The sequence below is a fragment of the Dipteris shenzhenensis genome, chromosome 1, assembly GCF_047967505.1.
Source record: "Dipteris shenzhenensis isolate YYH24624 ecotype China chromosome 1, Dip_SZ_1.0, whole genome shotgun sequence".
Classification (NCBI taxonomy): Eukaryota; Viridiplantae; Streptophyta; class Polypodiopsida; order Gleicheniales; family Dipteridaceae; genus Dipteris; species Dipteris shenzhenensis.
In genome coordinates this window covers 59,657,937-59,676,911 of record NC_141596.1, presented here as the reverse complement: position 1 = coordinate 59,676,911, position 18,975 = coordinate 59,657,937, and the positions used below count along the sequence as shown (strand labels likewise).

Here is an 18,975-nt window from a genome sequence, read left to right as displayed (position 1 = left end):
CCTCAGCCCCTCCTTCTTTAGTCACCCTCACCACCCGCCCCCCTCCCTCTATCCCTCGCATCCTCACCGCTCCCTCTCCTGGTGTCCCCCTCTCCACTTCAGCAGTAGGTTCTTCCACTTCGACACCCCTACCAGCTAGCAAGGGAACAATGATGCCCCCTTCTACCTCCTCATCGCAGCAGTAGGCCTGTTCAGGGAGGGATCCTGAGGGACGAGGCTCGTCTGCCCAGTCAACGGCCATTAACCTCCAGCTTGGGCGTCCCTCTTACCATGGAAATCCTGGAGGTTAGGACCTTGGAATTACTCGGAGGTTCCAGACTCTTATCCTCTACCTTTGGAGGTAACGCTCATGGTCCTTCAGCCCTGAAAGGGGGGTTTGATCAGTGCAGTGGGATCTCCAACACACCCCATTTGGAGATTTCTGTTTGCCTCCACAGGGGTGGAGAAATGGTCCCTGGAGGTGTTTGATGCTATTTTGGAAAATTAGATTACACTCATGATGGATGAGTGGATGGGGCCACATGGACTAGACCTTTGGTACGCCCATGGTGCGGAGGTGAACTTTCAGTTGAGCTTCACGTGCGAGGAGCCGGTGTGTGGTTTGGCAACAAGAGTTATCAGATTGCCGCTAGAGGCAAAAGTGGAGCAGACACACCTCTGGCCCCTCCAAGAGTGTGCGGAGCTGTTTGGGTGGGTTCGGGTGGAAGCCTCCTTCATGATGAAGTGGGCATGGAAGATCGGTATTGAGCCGGTATCCACACTAGTACGGCGACGCACAGATACTGACTGCTCGCCCTCTAAACCCCCGGAAAAATCACACAAAGTAGTCTTTCTGGGACAGGCACCCACTCACAGGAGAGCCTTGTTCCCGACTCCCCCATCCTCATGCCTGATACTCCGGCAAGAGTTGCAGAGGGTAGTGGTAGGACGGGCAGTGGACATCCTTATGATTCAGGAACACATGTTTTCAGCTTCAGACATCAGTCGACGCCATCACCTTCTCCCAGGGAGAAGTCCAGAGGAGAGGTCCCCTGCGGTAGGACAGAGTGGAGGTGTCTGCATCTCAGTCTCACACACTTTGGCCCCAGAGGTCTACGACCAAGGTGAGCTCATTCCAGGACGAGCAGTTTGGATGGGAGTTCAGACGGGAGAGTCCAGGATCGGGATCCTGAACGTGTATGCCCCAGCGTGTAGATAGCACTGCCCGGCCTTTTGGAGGAGGCTGTCAGAGTGTCTTCCGGATGTAGACTCTTGGATTGTTGGAGGTGACTTCAACAACCTGGAGTTTGGGGAAGACAAGCAGGGCAGAGCCTCTTTTTCGGAGATGCCAACAGCAAAGTGTAGCACCTGGGAGCAGTTCATTTTCATGATCGGTGGCAAAGACCTGTGGAAAGAGCCAGATTTCGGCAGGACACCTGGCAGCCTTCTCTTCTCCTTTGGACAAAGGAGACATGATGGATTGCTAGAGAGACTAGACCGTTTCTATGTTGGGGACTGGGCACTACACAGAGGCGGATCTACAGGGATTTTGGCAGGTACCACGATGTCAGACCACTCTCCAGTGGTACTTCACTTGGATTAGTCCCGTCGAGGTCTCCCCCAGAAGGGGGTCCGCATTCCACAGGACCTCCTGCAGGACGAGGAGATTTACAGGTCATGGCAGGGATTTGGGAGCAGTCAGAGATAGCACCCTATGAGGACTGGGCTACGTTGGTGGCCGATGCGATTCAGAGAAGCAGTGAGGAGTTGCAAGCTCACGCCCTTCGGCGGAGGAGTACCCTTCAGGAGCAAGAGCGGGCTTTGAGGAGAGACCTTGCATCCATCGAGAGGCTCAGGGAGTAGGACCCAGTGTCTCAATGGCTTAGTGACAGATTCGAGAGCGCTCGTCTCGAGCTCCAGGACACGGAGGTGCAGCGGGCTGAGTTCTCCTATCATTCCTCCCAGGCCCAATGGGTGTAGCACGGGGACAGGATGACGAAGCAGTTCTTTCAGACCACTGGGTCCTGATCGGCAGATACACAGCTACAGCGTCTCTGGGACTTGCAGGCCATCATGCACACCGACCTGCAAGAGATTCTGGACATGACCACGGGTTTCTACAGCCAGCTCTTTCAGACGGAGAGGATGACCCCAACTGGTCTTGTGGCCCAAGAGCTGATCACGTTCTGCCAGTAGTCTTGCAGGACTTATGCAACAGACTTGAGGAGCCTTTCACAGATGAGGAGCTTTGGGAAGCCCTCAAGGCTCTCCCGACCCAGAAGTGCCCGGGTGAGGATGGCTTGACTCCGTCCTTCTTCCGGAACTTCTGGGAGATTATCTCCACCCCTTTCTGTCTCGCTTGGCAGGAGATTTTTGACACAGAACTTCTCCCTCAATCTTTGAGCAGGGGGTGGATTTGTTTGATCCCGAAAGGGGGAGATAGGTCAGACATCCGACAATGGAGGCTGGTCACTCTGCTTGATACTGCATACAAGAGCCTCGCCAAGGTCTTGAGTTTGCGGTTACGGCCCCACATTACCGACATCATCCATGACACACAGACTGGGTTTGTGTCCAGGAGCATCCTGGAACATCTTCATGTTCTAGGAGGTAGTGGATTGGTCCAGAGAAGAGTCACAGCCGTTGGCCGTCCTTCTCTTGGACTTTGAGAAGGCCTACGATAGGGTGGAGTGGTCTTTCTTGGAGGGCACTATGAGGAGATTGGGTTTCTCAGATAGATGGGTTAGAGGAGTTTCAAGCGTGGGTGGCATGAGAGCTCCATTGGGTATATGACCTAGGAGAAGAGCTCGTTTCTATTGTTGTGAAGAAGCTCCCTACTCACCAAGCTCCAAGCTAGCCCCCCCTTCCACCACCTTCATCCTTGCCTTCCTTTCCCCCACTCCATCCCCTTCCACCCTACCTTTGACCTCTCCTTCCTTTCCCCATCTGTCTCTAACAGCTTGGCAACAGGCTGCTTCAAGGTCACCATCCGTGGCTTTCTTTCCCCTCCTCTTTTCGCCCCTTTCCCTTCTTCCACCTGGCTTTCTCAAAAGAGCAATTTTTCTTCATGGAGCCTCTTGACGACAGAGACTTTCTTTTCTGAGTGAATATGATTTGTAATAAACATGCTTTTCATGCACATCAGGTTTTGAGTGGCAGTGCATTGGGCTTTTCTTGATTGGTTAGTTGTCATCGTGAATTGGGTCTCTCCTCAGTGGAAGATCCTTCTAAATTCATGTGTAGAAACTTTCACTAACATGTCTCATAGAGAGTTATAGATGAGATACCATTTTGTAGAGAGTACATAAATCTGCAGCCAAATGCTTGTCTCAATTTAGTTGACATAGACTCTTGTGTATAGTTCCTCACTGATGCTACTTGAATGAAGAGGAGGGAAATTTTGTTTTCTTGGCTCTGTTGTTTTTTTTCCTGAAGTTTCAGAGGGGGATTGTAGGGGTGGTAGAACCCAAACTTGATCTCGGCATAGTACGTGGTCATGTAAACATGACAATATTTCATCCATGGGTGTAGCATTCCTGGCTTATGATCATCCAGAAGGTTGAGACTCTTAGATCAATGAGATCTTGGTTATATAGGAGTGGTGAGCTTCATGAGTAGTCAGTCTGTAATACAGTGACACCTAGAGGTGGCTAAATATGCTCGCTGCAATGGTGGTGACCCGTCTTTCCTAGAGCGTCAACAGTAAGCTTCATAGGTATGCAGTTATAATAGTGTGAGTCAAGGAGTTGGAGGTATGTGTTCTATTAGCTAGCCATTGATGCAGTGTGTGGACATTATACCAGAATAGGTCCGCCTGAGCTCAGCTATAATGTATATACATACCTTTGTAAGACTAGAATAAGTCCAATCATACAAATTTAGATTTTTTGTTGTTCTAAAGATAAAAAATCTACACAGAAAATCAAAGAGAAAATGAAAGAGAAGAAAAAAGAGGTAAACAAAAACTTTTATGAAAAACAAAAAGAAGACATACTTAGCAAGCAAAGCAACACTTATGTTGTCATCAATGCCCAAGCATAACCAGCTATACTGGGTTTCTAAAGACCTGCGGAGTCTCTTGGGCAAACCCAATGCTTACTAAAATACGTCAAATAAACAAATAAACAAAAGAGAAAGAAAACAAGAAATAAAGAAGAAAGGAAGCAGGTGACTAAGCAAAAATAAACAAGCAAGTCAAGAAACAAAATCTTCCAAAAAACTGGAATATCGCTCTCTCTCTCTCTCTCTCTCTCTCTCACTTTCTTTCTTCTTTCTTTCTTTCTCACTCACTCTCTCTCTCTCGCTCCGTGACACCTGGACTTGTATCTTTGCATTGGCATATTGTACTCATCCCCCCATTTTGCACCCAGGGGCGGTTTCCTTGCATCTAGTTTACTTTGCATTTAGGCTCAGATTTGACATTATGTACTTTCACTTGCATTGTATTGCGTAGCACTTAGATGATATTCGACGATGCCTCTTCTTTGTGGCACGTTGATTTTGTGCTATCTTGTATGCAGAGTTCTTGATGTCCCATGGGCCCATTTTGGCCTTTAGTGGACAATAATACACTTTCTTTCTTTCTTTCTTTCTCACTCTCCTTTTTTTTTGTGAAATCTTTGATTGATTATATTACATGAGTAGCAACCTCAAAACAAGGTGCTACAATTACATCAACTGAAAATTTCAGTATATGCCAAAAAGACCTCATGATCTATTCAGCGTGTCTGCAAGCAATCAAAGAAAGATGTTGCAGAGAACGCCTGAAAAAGCCAAGCAGAAAGAAAGAAAGAAAGAAATTTTATTAAAGGTCCACGGAAGGCCATACATGGCCTATGGGACACAAAATCATCCGAAAGGAAAATACATCATCAACGATGCGCCAACTAGGTGGCCTCATCGTAATACTGCTAAGATGCCAAAAATGGCTACAAAAATCCTAGATACAAAATGAAATGAAATAGAGTACCAAAATTGCCTAGATACAAAATGTAAAATATGAAATATGAGGAACATCGTCTTCCCTAAGGGGTCTGTGATCCAAAGAAATGATGGAAGTCATGGCCATCGACCATGCCTCCTGCCATGAGTGTGAAGATCTGGGCAAGTGTCAAATGGGCTGCTGGCGGTGCCAAGTCTCCATGGAGCAATCTCCTCCGAAAATCTGCCATCATCCTCCGTCGTCTAGAAATAAAGCGACGGGTATGGCCTCTATGTAAGATCATCCTGCGGTGCTGCCGGATCATGTCATATGTACATCCTCCGGGTGGAACCATCGGTGCTCTCTGGCAAGATGGGCTATCTCTGTGCTCATGGTCCTGCGCCTCATCCTGCTCCTCATGAATAACCAGGTCTCTGGCAGGGATGCGACGGTGCTCTCTGAGGAATCTCTCTCTGTATCTGGTGATCTCCCTGATGAACAACGCTAAGCAATACTGATCCTCATACTCCATAATCCGAGAGAGAGGTCCAAATCCGTGCCCAAATAAACAGTGAAATCTGCCACGGATCTCATAATATAAAGGTCATCTGCAAACAAAGTGCTCCTCAGTCTCCACCTCCCCCATAGTGCAACAAGGGCATATCCTAGTCTCTCGCCTGGGTCTATGTCCGGTAGCTGTACGACGCATCCTGCCGGCCTCAACGTCTAATCTGTGGGAAGATACCCTGAGCTGGCCCAAGGCAATCCTGAGTGAGTGCGACATATGAACGCCGATATATCTTGGGGATATGATGAAGCCATCCTCTGAAATCCTGAGAAAATGGTCACGATATGTGGCCATCTTCGTAGGAAGCTCCGTGGGATGAACCCAAGTGCGAAACGTGTGTAGCTGCAACAAATCTGCCCTGATAACCTGGCTGAGCTCATGTCGAGTGAGAGGGAGGCGAGGGGCATCTATGCTGTATCGAAATGGTGGTAGCCTATCCATATCCAAGCCCAGCGAGGTGAGCCATGTGGAGAGTGTGTGGTACCAACAAAAAGTATGACCTCTCTCCGCTAACATCTGCGAGGATGTCAGTGCTAGCCACGGTAATCGTGCTCTGCCTACTGCTGAGTCTCCGAGCGCCCTGATCCTATGCAAGTATGTAACTAACTGAAATGCTGCATCTAGCGCTAGGGGTGTAGCTCCGAACTCTGCAAACGTAATCTGATGCGGTACCGTGGGCTTCGCTCTGATCAATCTGGAGAACATGATGATCTGTAACCTCTCTACTCGTCTCCAATCTGCAACACTGAGATCTCCTGCCCAAAAGGGGCTAGCATACATGACTGCAGGTCTCACCAGCGTATCGAAAAGTAAGGACTTCGTGTCGGGATGCTGAAAATGTGACTGTGCACACTGCCTCTCGAGAAGAGCCAAGGCGGCATACCCTCTACTGATCCTATCTCGTGCTGCATGCGTCATGGTGAAGACTGGACCTCTAAATGTGGCACCCAAATATGTATACTCCCTGACTAGCTCCACCTCCTGCCCATAAAATGTGAAAGAAAACTCGCCTCTCCTATAAACCTGGTATGACGTGTTGAAGACCATGACTTTGGTCTTCCCAAGGTTTACAGACAACCCTCTGTCCTGACAAAAGTTGTGGAGTGCATGGAGATGTGCCTGTAAACCCTGCTGGGAGGAAGAAATAAGAACCACGTCATCTGCATAGAGAAGAATCGGTATCGTGGATCCTGCCAGTAAAGAACCTGTACCACCCATCGTCTGTATGTACATCTCTAACTCATCGATATAGAGACCAAAGAGTGTCGGAGACAAAGGACACCCCTGCTTCACCCCTATCGTACTGCGTACTTCCCCCGACAGCCCCGCCCGTGTCCTGACTCTACCTGTGACTCTCTCATACAAGGCCATGATCGCCCATTGAATCTCCCCATTGAATCCCAAGTCACGAAGTCGCTGGAAGAGTCTGAAACGCAGCACAGTGTCAAATGCCTTTCTGAAGTCCACGAAGCAACAATAGAGCCGTTGCTTACGTGACTTCGCCTCCTCAATCAAAGCCCTGAGTGTGAAGATATGATCTAGAGTCGAGTGCTCTGCACGAAATCTTGCCTGCCCTCTAGCTCTCATGCCTTTCGCCTCGGCATGGTCATTTATATGTCCTTCTAGAATGGTCGCATAAATCTTGGCCGTGACATGGCCAATCATAATGGTCCTGTAGTTCGACGCCTCCAAAGGATCCCCCGACTTGTGTATGGGTACTATAGTATTTTCTAGCCAACTAGGTGGAAGACCTGTACAAATGGACTCGTTAAAAAGACGGGAGAGGACTGTAGTTAAGGCATCAATCCCATGGATTACATACTCCGCTTGCAATCCATCATGGTCCTTAGCTCTCCCAGTCTTCAAACGATGAGCTGCTGCTCGGACACTATTGGATGAGAATAAGGCAGAGGACGTGGGTCTAGGCACATGGGATAAGTCGATCTGTGGCTGGTCTGGAATATCATATAAAGTGGAAGTATAGGCAAGCCAAACCTGCGGGTCTGTAAGAGGAGTTTGAGATTTCAAGCGAAGGAATTTCTTCCAGAATTCCTTGGAATCACAGCTGAAAAGTAAACTTCTCAGCTCCTCCTCATTCCGGGCTAGAAATTGGCACTTTTTGCGTCGCACCAAACGCTTGTAACTCTTCTTGGTCTCAATGAGGAGGGGAGACTTCTCCTGTGTCTCAAGGCGAAGCTTCCTGCGGAGTTCTTTACACTCCTCATCATACCATCCATTACAAGGCACAAGACCGACTGGTGGAGGACTGGATGTGTGGCAAGTGACGGGGAAGGACTTGTGGGCTGCCGAGATGATGGAGGTATGTACAAGGTCCCACCGATCCTGTGTGGAGGGTAGGGCATCGAGAAGGTGCGGACGGAGACCTGGCTATAAATATCACCAAAGACTTTACAATTCCTATATGTCCATAAAGTCCATGGTGCCCAGTAGCGAACCCAAATGAAGAAAATATGAATCTCCGGTCTGGATGGATGAAACCCAAATACCCAGAAGAACTTCCCAAATGGAACAGATGGGAATCTCGCTTGTAGGCGTTGTCGAAGCAGATCAAAAAACTCACGAGAGCACGGACAATGCTAAAACAAGTGAGACACAGTCTCTGAAGAAGCAGAACATCTGTGGCAAAGTGCAGGAGCAATGTGTCGATGAGCCAATAGCTGTCCAGATGGAAACACTCTCTCTCATTCTCACTCTCACTCTTATTTAAAACATAAAAAGCTAAATGGACCCTTTACACTTATGTATCGCTTCCTACAAAGCTATAATGTATTTTTGGTTTCTTTTTAATGTCTCATTATGGCTGTTTTCTCTTCTGCATAGCTACTTGTTCTAGGATTGAGTTCATGCATATCACTTGAATTGTCAAATGCAATCAGATGGTCCATTTGGGAGGAGCCATCTGGTATTTTGCGAATGAATGTATCCTAAGTTTTTCCAGGAAATAAGGAAAAAAACATGCTGTGGCATAATGGTTGCACATAGGTGAATCTTGTAGCTGGGTTGTAGCCACACTTGATGTTTCTGGGATAGGTTAGCAACGTGTTTTAAGGGAAGAAGAAAACAGAAATTGCCAAACTTCCATTAATGTTCACCTGCAATATAATAGAAATGAAAGGGAGATCTTGCCAAATGATCTATTCCCTTTCCAACAGCCAAAACATACTGGCCAACCTGAGAGATAGAAAATGTAACCAGATAATGTTGAGATCCATTGTTTGCGTAGCTGATTTGCATGTCTGGAGTGGGAAGGAGAGCACCAGAGCTCTCAAAGACTTGTATAGAGATGTTGTAGATGCTTATGTTGCTCACATTAAGAATGTTCCCTCCTAAATCTTTGAGGGTGAGATAAAATCTAGCCACTCCAGGTGGCTGAAATTCATTTACTCCATCCTCCCAGTCGCCAATACTCTTCATAAGGGAGAGTGGGCCTGCAGAAGACATAGCAACTATAATCAATACATGTAAGCACAACTGCAAATGTGAGAGAATGCATTGTTATAAGCTCTACGATTTGGAAACAATAAATGCAGAGGTAATGAGTAACAAAGTGGAGTGCCACAGCAAAGTCAAATTCCAGACAGATGGTAGATCCATTTGTAAATAAGGGTAAGCATCTGAAATACAAGAGGAAAGACATGACACGAAAGGAGAAAACAGAATTGTGAACAATTTATAGAAAGATGCAAGAAACCATATGAATAGTGGGAAGACATTTCCTATCTCGTGATGCAGGTTTCTCAATCTGCAGAGACTAGTAAGCAGAAAAATCTTTCCAACCTAGGCCAAGTAGGGATTTTGTATAAGTAGAATTTTGAATCAAGGGATTATATATATAGCATGTCACACTGGTTCTTATGGTACCTGAAAAGAACTAGGCATATACCGGTATTGTACTTCCAGATAACCATCTTGATTGTTACTAATACTTTGTAAATTTTTTACATCTCAATCCAACATAAGCTTGCCACTTTCTACAAAGGGTATTGTTTTAAAAATAAACAAAAATAGATGTGTTCCCGGACATGAATCCAGATGTAGATCACCATTCCAAGGATACTAAAAAGTAAGCCCCTTTAGAAAATAAGTGAAACAGTGTTGCCTGCTTAGAAAGTTACTGAAAGGACCAGCACACACTTCCACATGGAAGGCTTGAACACCTGACAGTTAAGTACCACATCACAATAAACATATATCTAGAAGAATCCAAGAATACATCACGATAAATCCTGAGAATGTATAGCACTACCTTATGCATCCTGCCAATGAACTGTATGAGTCAAAATGATGCCTTGCCGGATTATGGTAATAATGGAATGGCACTTAGAACTTGGTGAAGTTTTGGATATACATACAAGGACTTAATACTAAAGCAGTAAGATAGTGAGAAGAAGAAAAATTGGCCATTCAAACCTGCATCTCCTTCTGCATCCTTAATCCCTTGAAAGAAACTTGATGTAAATATTCCATAAAACTCTCTGAATGAATTAAAGGAGCTGCTGAAGGGTGCACAACATGGAAACAATGGCAAAATATAGAGTCAAAGCATAGCAACATTGTAATACACTAACTACTAGCTACAGGCAGATCACGGGAGAAGCACCGAATTTGTTCCACCCAGCCTTTTCTTGCTGAAGCGTGAGAGCTAACAGAGAATTCTATTCAAAACCTTCCGTGAAAGCTCATTCTCACCTCTCACTAGCTTCAACAAGCCCCATCTCCCTAGATGGATCTAGATGCCACATGTCATCATTATAGGGCCTTACTAATGCAACATTTCACCCCTCTCTTGGGATGCTTTAGTTTCCTTTGCCCCTAGGCACATTTATTGCATTAGACCCTTAGCCTTAGATCCACCTAGTCTAGGACCTTCACATTAATTCCCTCCCGATCATTTACATGAAGCGCAAATAAATATATTACATATATAGATCCTTTAAGGGAAATGTCGACTGATTCTTCCGAGGTCATGCTACCTCAGCTAGAGCGTAACATTCCTTCCCTCTTCAGACATCAGCGTCCTCGATGATAAAGTCTGGGAACACTCTCCACAACTGGTACATGGATTCCCAGGTAGCTTCGGATAGAGGCTGACCATGCCATGCAACCAACACCATGGGTATCTTCCGATTTCGTATTTGCATTGTTCCTCGGTCCAGGATTCTTGTTGGTTTGCGCCTCGCATTATGCTCTATCTCCTGAAACAAAACCACACCTTCGATTAGTGAGTCACCTGTATGTAAAAATTTCTTTAAGCGCGAAACATGAAAAACCGGGTGCACCTTACACCCCTGTGGCAGTTCTAATTTTTAGGCTACCTTGCCTATTCTCTTTGAATTAACCACGGCCCACAATATCGAGGTGAGAACTTAGCACACTCTCCTGAAGTTAACGACTTCGAGTGCGAAGGAACTCTGAGAAAAACTTTTTCTCCTTCCTTAAATACTCTTATAGACCGGTTTTCATCCGCATACACCTTGGCTCTATCCATAGCCTGGCGGATATTAGCTCTCGCAAATGCTAGCATCTCCCGCATCTGAACCACAAAGTTCGCGGTGCACTCTCTGAGGTACTCCAACTATAGTTGGATTCATTGGTCTATAACCATAGTTCAACTCAAACGGACTGAACCCTGTAGAGGAATGTTTTCTATCATTGTAGGCAAACTCTAACAATGGCAACCACTTGTCCCATGTATGTTGCCTCAATGACACATATGCCCTCAGCATATCCTCTAAAGTATGGTTGACTCTTTCCGTCTGACCATCCGTAGATGATCCCCACTACTCATTCCCAACTCAGTCCTTAGTGTCTCAAATACCGCTGTCCAAAAATGACCGGTAAATCTGACATCTCTGTCTGACACTATGGATCTAGGCAATCCATGCATACGAAATATATGTCTAATGAACAAATCCGCCACTTGCGGGGCACTAACAGACTCTCTAGTCGGAATGAAGTGAGCTATCTTGGTTAGACGATCAACCACCACAAGGATAGAATCATACCCTCCTTGTGTTGTAGGCAGCCCTACAATAAAGTCCATGGAAATGCTCTCCCACTTAGTGGTATTTCCAAGGACTGTAAAAGTTCGGGTGGCTTCACCCGTTCGGCCTTGCTTACCTGACACGAAAAACACCGTGTCACATATTCATGAATATGCCTTTTCATCTTTGGCCAAAAGAAATCTCGCTTCACGAGATCATATGTCTTCTCAACCCCTAGATGTCCCGCACATGGGCTATCATGGCATTGTCGAATGACTCTCTGCCTGAGATCATTCTGACTAGGTACTACAACCTTGCCATTTCTTTTCAGCATACCATCCCTTATGGTATATCTTGCATATGTTTGGCCTTTTCTGGATGCTAGGTCATCCTTTTCTTTTTCCCTGGGTTTTAACATATGAGCCTTAGGCCATAGACTCTGGACAAACTCGTCCACCTTTTGAGTTTCTCTAATCTCGGTCATTAGAGCACTCTCTAATACCGTAAAACTCATATTGTGCATCCACATCCACATAAAACTCTGAACCATACAAATAGTGCCTCCATGTTTTCAAAGCATGGATAACAGCATACAACTCCAATTCATGAGTTGGCCAATTCCTCTGAGAGGGAGAAAGCTTCTTGCTTTCAAAGGCTACTGGCCTTCCCTCTTGAAGGAGGACTGCTCCTATCGCAATGCCACTTGCATCGGTTTCCAGGAACAATGGTTTCTGGGGATCAACTATTTTTAACACCGGTCCTGTGACCACAGCTTGTTTTATGGTGTTAAAACTTTCTTGTTGATTCTGTCCCCATGTAAAAGGTACTTTATCTGAGGTCAGATCAGTCAATGGCGATACTATTTCGGAATATTCTTTGATATGCCTTCTATAAAATTGGACAAATCCCAAGAATGATCGCAACGCGGTCAAACTCTGAGGGATTGGCCAAGTTAGTATCGCAGCCACTTTCTTTGGATCCATTTCTACCCCCTCGGGAGTAATTATGAATCCTAAATATTCAAGCCTAACCATACACAGTATAGTTTTCTTTTTATTTACATAAAGACTGGCTTTCCTCAAAGTACTGAACACTATTCTCAAGTGTTCACGATGCTTAGTAATACTTTTACTAAACACCAGAATATCGTCAATGAAATGTACTACAAACTTTCCGATATACAGACGTAGTAAATCGTTCATAAGCATGACGACTGTCGCTGGAGCATTGGTAAGTCCGAAGGGCATTACCAAAAACTCATAATGACCAAACCTGCTTTTGAAAGCGGTTTTATGCACATCCTCGGCTCTAATCCGGATCTGATGGTAGTCACACTTAAGATCTATCTTGCTGAAAATCACGGCTCCATGTAATGCATCTAGCAAATCATCAATCCGAGCCATCGGATATCTGTGCTTAATAGTGATATTATTCAATGCTCTGTAATCTAAAATCTATACAGAGGCGAAACGTATCATCCTTTTTCTTCTTTAATATCACTGGCGAAGCAAAAGGTGAGGAACTTGGTTGAATCTGCCCCAACTTGAGGTATTCTTCCAGTTGTCTACGCACCTCCGCCTCTTCAGTAAAACTCATTCTATAGGGAGGTCTATTTACAGGTTCTGCCCCCGGGATCACTTTAATCTTATGCTGAACATTCCGCTCTGGAGGTAACCCATAAGGTAGTTCATCCCTAAAACATTCAGAGAACTCCTCTGTTATAAGATTAGCCAGCTTGGCCATCTCACCATTTTGCATAACATCAGTGCTAGCCGAAGAATCATCAACCGGCTCTACCGATGCTGTGCAAAGGAATAAAAACTCTTCTTGAGCTTTTTGGATTTCCATCACGGAAACCAACGGTCCCTGAGGTATATCTTTTTTACCTCGCAAGACATAAAGCACATCATTCATCTTGAATTGATATACGTGCTTTTTCCAATCAATGGCTGGATTCTTCCTAGAATGCCACGCCATACCCAGGGCTATATCTGCATGAGCAAGCTTGGTCATTTCAAAATCAAGCTTCTCAGCATAGTCCTGAATATGAAGCTCCAACTTGGTAACCCTTTGGTCCCATACTTCAGTTGAACTTCCATCTGCCATCCTGACTGTATATGCATAGTCAGATGGATTAGTCGAGCTTGGAGTTAATCACATTGTGAGTTGACACCGAGTCAAACAACACATTGACATCATGATTGGCCACTTGCCCTTTCATTTTAATTAACTCCATATCATTAAAGGCTGTATACCCCGTTGCTGCGGGCTTAGATAGGATGTTATCAGGTGCACTCGTTACTAGCTTAGCAACAGACACACATAACAAACAAGGTACTGACCTCTGAGAAGATCCTGCTAGCTGAATTTGCATCTCTTCCGCTCTGGGACTTCCCTCCATTTCCACGTCGCATTCTAAGACCACCATCTCAGCCATCCAACGATCTTTATTCCATGGACAATCCTTCCACTGATGAGGCTGAAGGCATCCAAAACACAAGCCTTCTCTCCTCGCTTTTTCTCTTTGTTCTGGAGTCACGCCTTGACAGAGAAAAAAGAGGAGCGAACAAGACCAGGGAGCACTTTACTCATTTTCCCTTTTGTTCTGTCATTCCTGTTTTGTTAGAAACAGATTAGGCTTTTGTGGTTGTAGCAGTGTTTGCAGTTTACGATGCTATAGCAGGGACAGATTATGCTTGAGGCTATGCCTGTGTTTCAATCAGAGTTAGTTTGCAGGAGCTTCCCTAGTATAGGGAAAAGCGCTATTTGGGTTATGCATGTGTCAAATGCCTAGTCAGGGAATACCTGCAATCCCACATGCACACTAGTATAGGGAATTGTGTCAGAGTGTCAGTACACTGAATTGTGTCAGTTTGTAAATACAGTGTTCTAGCGGTGTTTTTTTTTTTTTTTAAATTTAAATAAAAAACCCACAAAACAAAACAAAACACCCATTGAACCGAATGGAAGCAGAAGAAGGGGCTTCCAGGAGGGACGCTGGTGAGTCAGGAGTCCGGCCGACCTAGCAGGTGTCGCGCCCAGGAGCTCACACCTTATTTGGCAGGATTGCATTGCTTGAGGATGCCTTGCAGCAGTTATTAGCGCAACAGTTACAGGCCAATGCAGGGCAGTCTGAACTTAAGAGAGTGATACACAGTATGTCTGCCAGACCTTCTCGAGATGAGAAGGGAAAAGCTCCAATGGAACCGGAGTCTAGTGTCCATACGGTCGAGCCTAGGAAGGCTAAAGTACCAAATATTGCCAATTACAGGCTGGAAAAGTATTCTGGTCGGATGAATGACCGTAGTTCTGATGTCATTGAGACCTGGTCACACAAATGGGACGAGGCGTTCACCATTTGTGAAATCAGAAATGACATCAAGAAGATCCGCGAGGCCACCCACATGTTTAGTGAGGCAGCGGATCGGTGGTGGATTAAACAACAAAAAGATGGTATAGCATCGACTACCTGGGAGGGGTTTAAAAGAGAATTCAGGAAACACTTCTTACCTCCTGACGAAGCATCCCGAGCTTGGGATCAGTATAGAAACCTTCGTCAAAGAAATTTGTCAGTGGCTGAATACACTGATAAGTTTCGAGAGAGTGTAATGAAGGTTGATGAACCCCTGCCTCAATCAATCCAAGTGAAAGATTTCATATTTGGATTGAATGATCGGATAAAAATGGAAGTTCGGGCTAAGTACGCGAACACGTTAGATGATGCAATAGCCATAGCTCTGAACTATGAAGATGCCAAGGGCAGCAGGCCAAGTGGGTTTGCACATGTCGGGACCCAGTATGGGTACCAAAAGAAATCTGGGTTTAAGAAGAAGTGGATTAGTAAAGGAAGTGGTTCTCAGCCGAGTGGTCAAGCCAAGCAGGCGAAACCAGCTAAAACTCCTAAATCAAGTACCACCATTGGAGTGAAAAGGAAAGTAACCCCAATGGCAGCCCAAGCTTGGTTAAGTCTCCCTTAAACCCCCTGTCTGAGCCTACAAGCTGTCTGCGTGGCCTTGGAGGGCTCTGACTGTAAGTCTGCCAGGGAAGCAGGTCGACATCTATTTCAGACCAGTCAGCCACATAACACCTCGAAGGTCTTCATTCCGTCGTAAACCACGGGCAGTGCCAACACCTTGCTCACGGGCTATTCCATGACCATGCCCAAACCCACGAATTGCTTCGAAGGTCTCCCATAATATGAGCTCAGCCACCACGCTGTCCCCAGGTCCTGCTGTTCGTCGTTAGATCATTCGTAATTCGTCAACCATCCTTGCATGACCCGTTCAATCCACGTATCGCTTAATTACCAAAGCTTTCACCTAATACACCGCAAGCTCTTGCTAGCCAATGCGGAAATACCACCAAACAGATACGTCGTTCCTCGTCAGGCCTGCGCTCCAACCTGCTGTCCGCTCCAAGATCAAAGACACGTTCGTCACTGCACGACAGCTACTCGCTCACGACGCCTTTCACGTCCCGGCCAATCACTGCCTGTCTCGCAGGTCTTTCACCCAACCCCTCGTTCAACCTGAGGGCTCTGATACCAATTGTAAATACACTAACTACTAGCTATAGGCAGATCACAGGAGAAGCACCGAATTTGTTCCACCCAGCCTTTTCTTGCTGAAGCGTGAGAGCTAACAAAGAATTCTATTCAAAACCTTCCGTGAAAGCTCATTCTCACCTCTCACTAGCTTCAACAAGCCCCATCTCCCTAGATGGATCTAGATGCCACATGTCATCATTATAGGGCCTTACTAATGCAACATTTCACCCCTCTCTTGGGATGCTTTAGTTTCCTTTGCCGCTAGGCACATTTATTGCATTAGACCCTTAGCCTTAGATCCACCTAGTCTGGTGCTATCAACCCTCACCTAGGACCTTGACATTAATTCCCTCCCGATCATTTACATGAAGCGCAAATAAATATATTACAAATATAGATCCTTTAAGGGAAATGTCGACTAATTCTTCCGAGGTCATGCTACCTCGGCTAGAGCGTAACAAACATAGCCACCACAAATATGAGAAAGATATTGTTGGAGGACTATCAATGTTGGGAAAGAAGTAATGCAAAATAGAGTACAAGTTCAAGACCAAGAGGACAATGTGATTGCATTAAACCACAACTGAAAGTAAAAGCATGGCTTTTATAGTGAAGCCAAAATAGAACTAACTAAAATAACTAGACTATCTAGTACACTACTGTCCTACAAAATCATACTATTCTTACAAGTCTGTTCGAAGTCCCCTGGAAACACTCTCAGAGGTACCTAGGGCACGTAAAGTACCATTGTTGCACAAATTCATCTTGTGATAGGATACAACAACCGATGGGTAGTGATACAAAGTAAAATGAAAAATTACTTGACTACCCCCTTACAGGTGCATGATCTCTCATACCAAGGCCTTTTCAAAATAGATTAAAATTTTGAGTAGAAATGGCCTTTGTGAAGATGTATGCTACCATCTGAACTCTCTACAGTTTGTTGCAGTATGCTATGAGGATTGGGTGTTGGATTTTGCAGAGACCATGTTAGCACAGGCCGATTATTAGGTTCTTGTGATTTCATTGGTGGATCATCCCGTAAAGACTGGAACTTAGCTCAAAGGACCAGCAGATCATCTGAAAGGCTGAAGAGACTAGCCAATAGATGAACTATACCCTATGTGATGGTCCCCTTGTATTTTCCTGCTTTTTTTCTGCTTGAGCATTTTGAAGTGTAATATATTACAGTGTTCAAAAAGAAAAATATGACTACCCCCAAGTATATAACAAACACTCAATACTGAAATTGTTAGTTTTTCTTAGGATTACAAAATCGAAGGCCTTAGATTCCCAAAACATTTGCTGAAAGGTGAGCTTTTTAAATTGGAAATGCACATCCACCCAAATTTGCCTAGTCAAAATTCAGTCAATGTGCTAATGTAAATACATCACCTGGATGGACCGAAAAAGGAAGTGGTGAATTTGATATGTTCCCATTCAAGGTTCCCACTTGCAAAAGGAAGTGCCCTAAAAGTTTTGGCCAAAACGTGATCAACCAACACCCCTGAGTTTCTTCTGGAACAATGCTTAAATTCAAATCCTGCCTAATCTCCTTTGAAGGAAAAGCTGCAATGACTCCAACAACAAAACTGTTTTCCTCATTTCTTCCACTTGTGGCATTTATCGTATTATTATACACATCCTTTGCCAGAAGAAGCACAGAAGCCATTAACCCAGCTTTCAGCGTACTCGTATTTTTCTCCCAGACAGCTTTTGAATTTGACAGAGAAATATGGCCTGCGAGGATATACAAATTAGAAGCAGCAATCTGTGGTAGCGTAGTTTTGCTACAGCTTTAAAATCCTGAATGCCAAGATTCCCATGTCTCATACCAGCAATTACATAGAAAGGAAATGGTGAGTCAGGAAGAATCTGCTTGTTGTTCCCAATAGACAATAAGTAATGCCCTGTTAGTTTAGGGTGTAAGTTGATGTAATGATATCCAATAGCTGGGTTTGCTGTCTGAGATATCTCAATTGCATCAGCCTGCACACTCCTATTAAGTTGGACATCACTGATCTGTGTTATGTAACTTAAACTTTGATTGAATACACCAGTTGCATGACTGATATTGTTTCCAAATGCATCCATCTGCAAGATCCTTAATGTTGCAGTGCTACCAGCTTCAAAAGTATTTGTACCATCAGACCAGCTAGCCAAACAATCTGGCAAATATAGGGAAGCTGACACACAGTACATGTTGAAAAACGGATCAGTAATCTTGTCTCCTAGAAAAAAAAAATGCCAAATGCAGATCTTGCTCACGTTGGTTACATAGGATGATTTGTACAAAAGCAATCAATTTTAGAGCAATAGAGGTGTAGTTTACCTGCTGAGACAGAAAAAGGAACCGGTGAATTTGAAATAGGCTCCGTGCTGCTTCCAACTGCAACAACATAACTACCAGCCTGCTTGGGTGTCAACTGAATAGACATGTAGCCTGCCTCTGATCCAGGTTTCATGGTCACCGGAATACCTGAAGTCTTTATCTCAGAGCTTGTTTGTATGCTGACAATAAAAGGGAATGAGGTGTTGAACTCGTTGCCATACATATCTGTTACTATCACATTCAGTACAGCTGTTGTTCCTGCCTCGAAGTGATTCATATTATTGAGCCACTGGCCTTTGCAGTGAGGCACTGAGATGGGACCTGAATTCTCATCCAAAGGAATAGGAAAGTGGCCCAATTAATAAATCAGGAGGGTGTGTTGAGTCTCATGTAGAACTCTAGCTTGCAGTTCTCGGATTTGGCTTTTGAACAAATTTTTTTTTTTTTGGGGGGGGGAGGGGCAAAAAAGAAGTTTTTTTAAATATTATGCCTCACGAGACAGATAATCACATAAAGTTCCAATTACAACTGGTTCCGCCAGTACATCTGAGAAACCAAAACAGAAAAAGGGAGAGCGCAAAACTTTTACAAATAATCTATGATGAATAGCCAACTGTAGCAATA

At 44.9% G+C, this 18,975-nt stretch overlaps 1 protein-coding gene across 1 annotated transcript in view; it reads right to left on the bottom strand.

Moving 5' to 3' along the window:
- LOC147906132 (uncharacterized) overlaps positions 1–18,975 on the bottom strand; it is a 320,331-nt gene that overhangs the window by 293,975 nt on the left and 7,381 nt on the right. Inside the window, exons 6-9 of the mRNA XM_087386859.1 lie at positions 18,352–18,672; positions 17,855–18,205; positions 17,415–17,759; positions 8,582–8,917 (exon numbers count right to left, since the gene is read on the bottom strand). Of these exons, the coding sequence (XP_087242985.1) occupies positions 8,582–8,917; positions 17,415–17,759; positions 17,855–18,205; positions 18,352–18,672 (1,353 nt within the window). The remainder of the gene's footprint in view (positions 1–8,581; positions 8,918–17,414; positions 17,760–17,854; positions 18,206–18,351; positions 18,673–18,975) is intronic.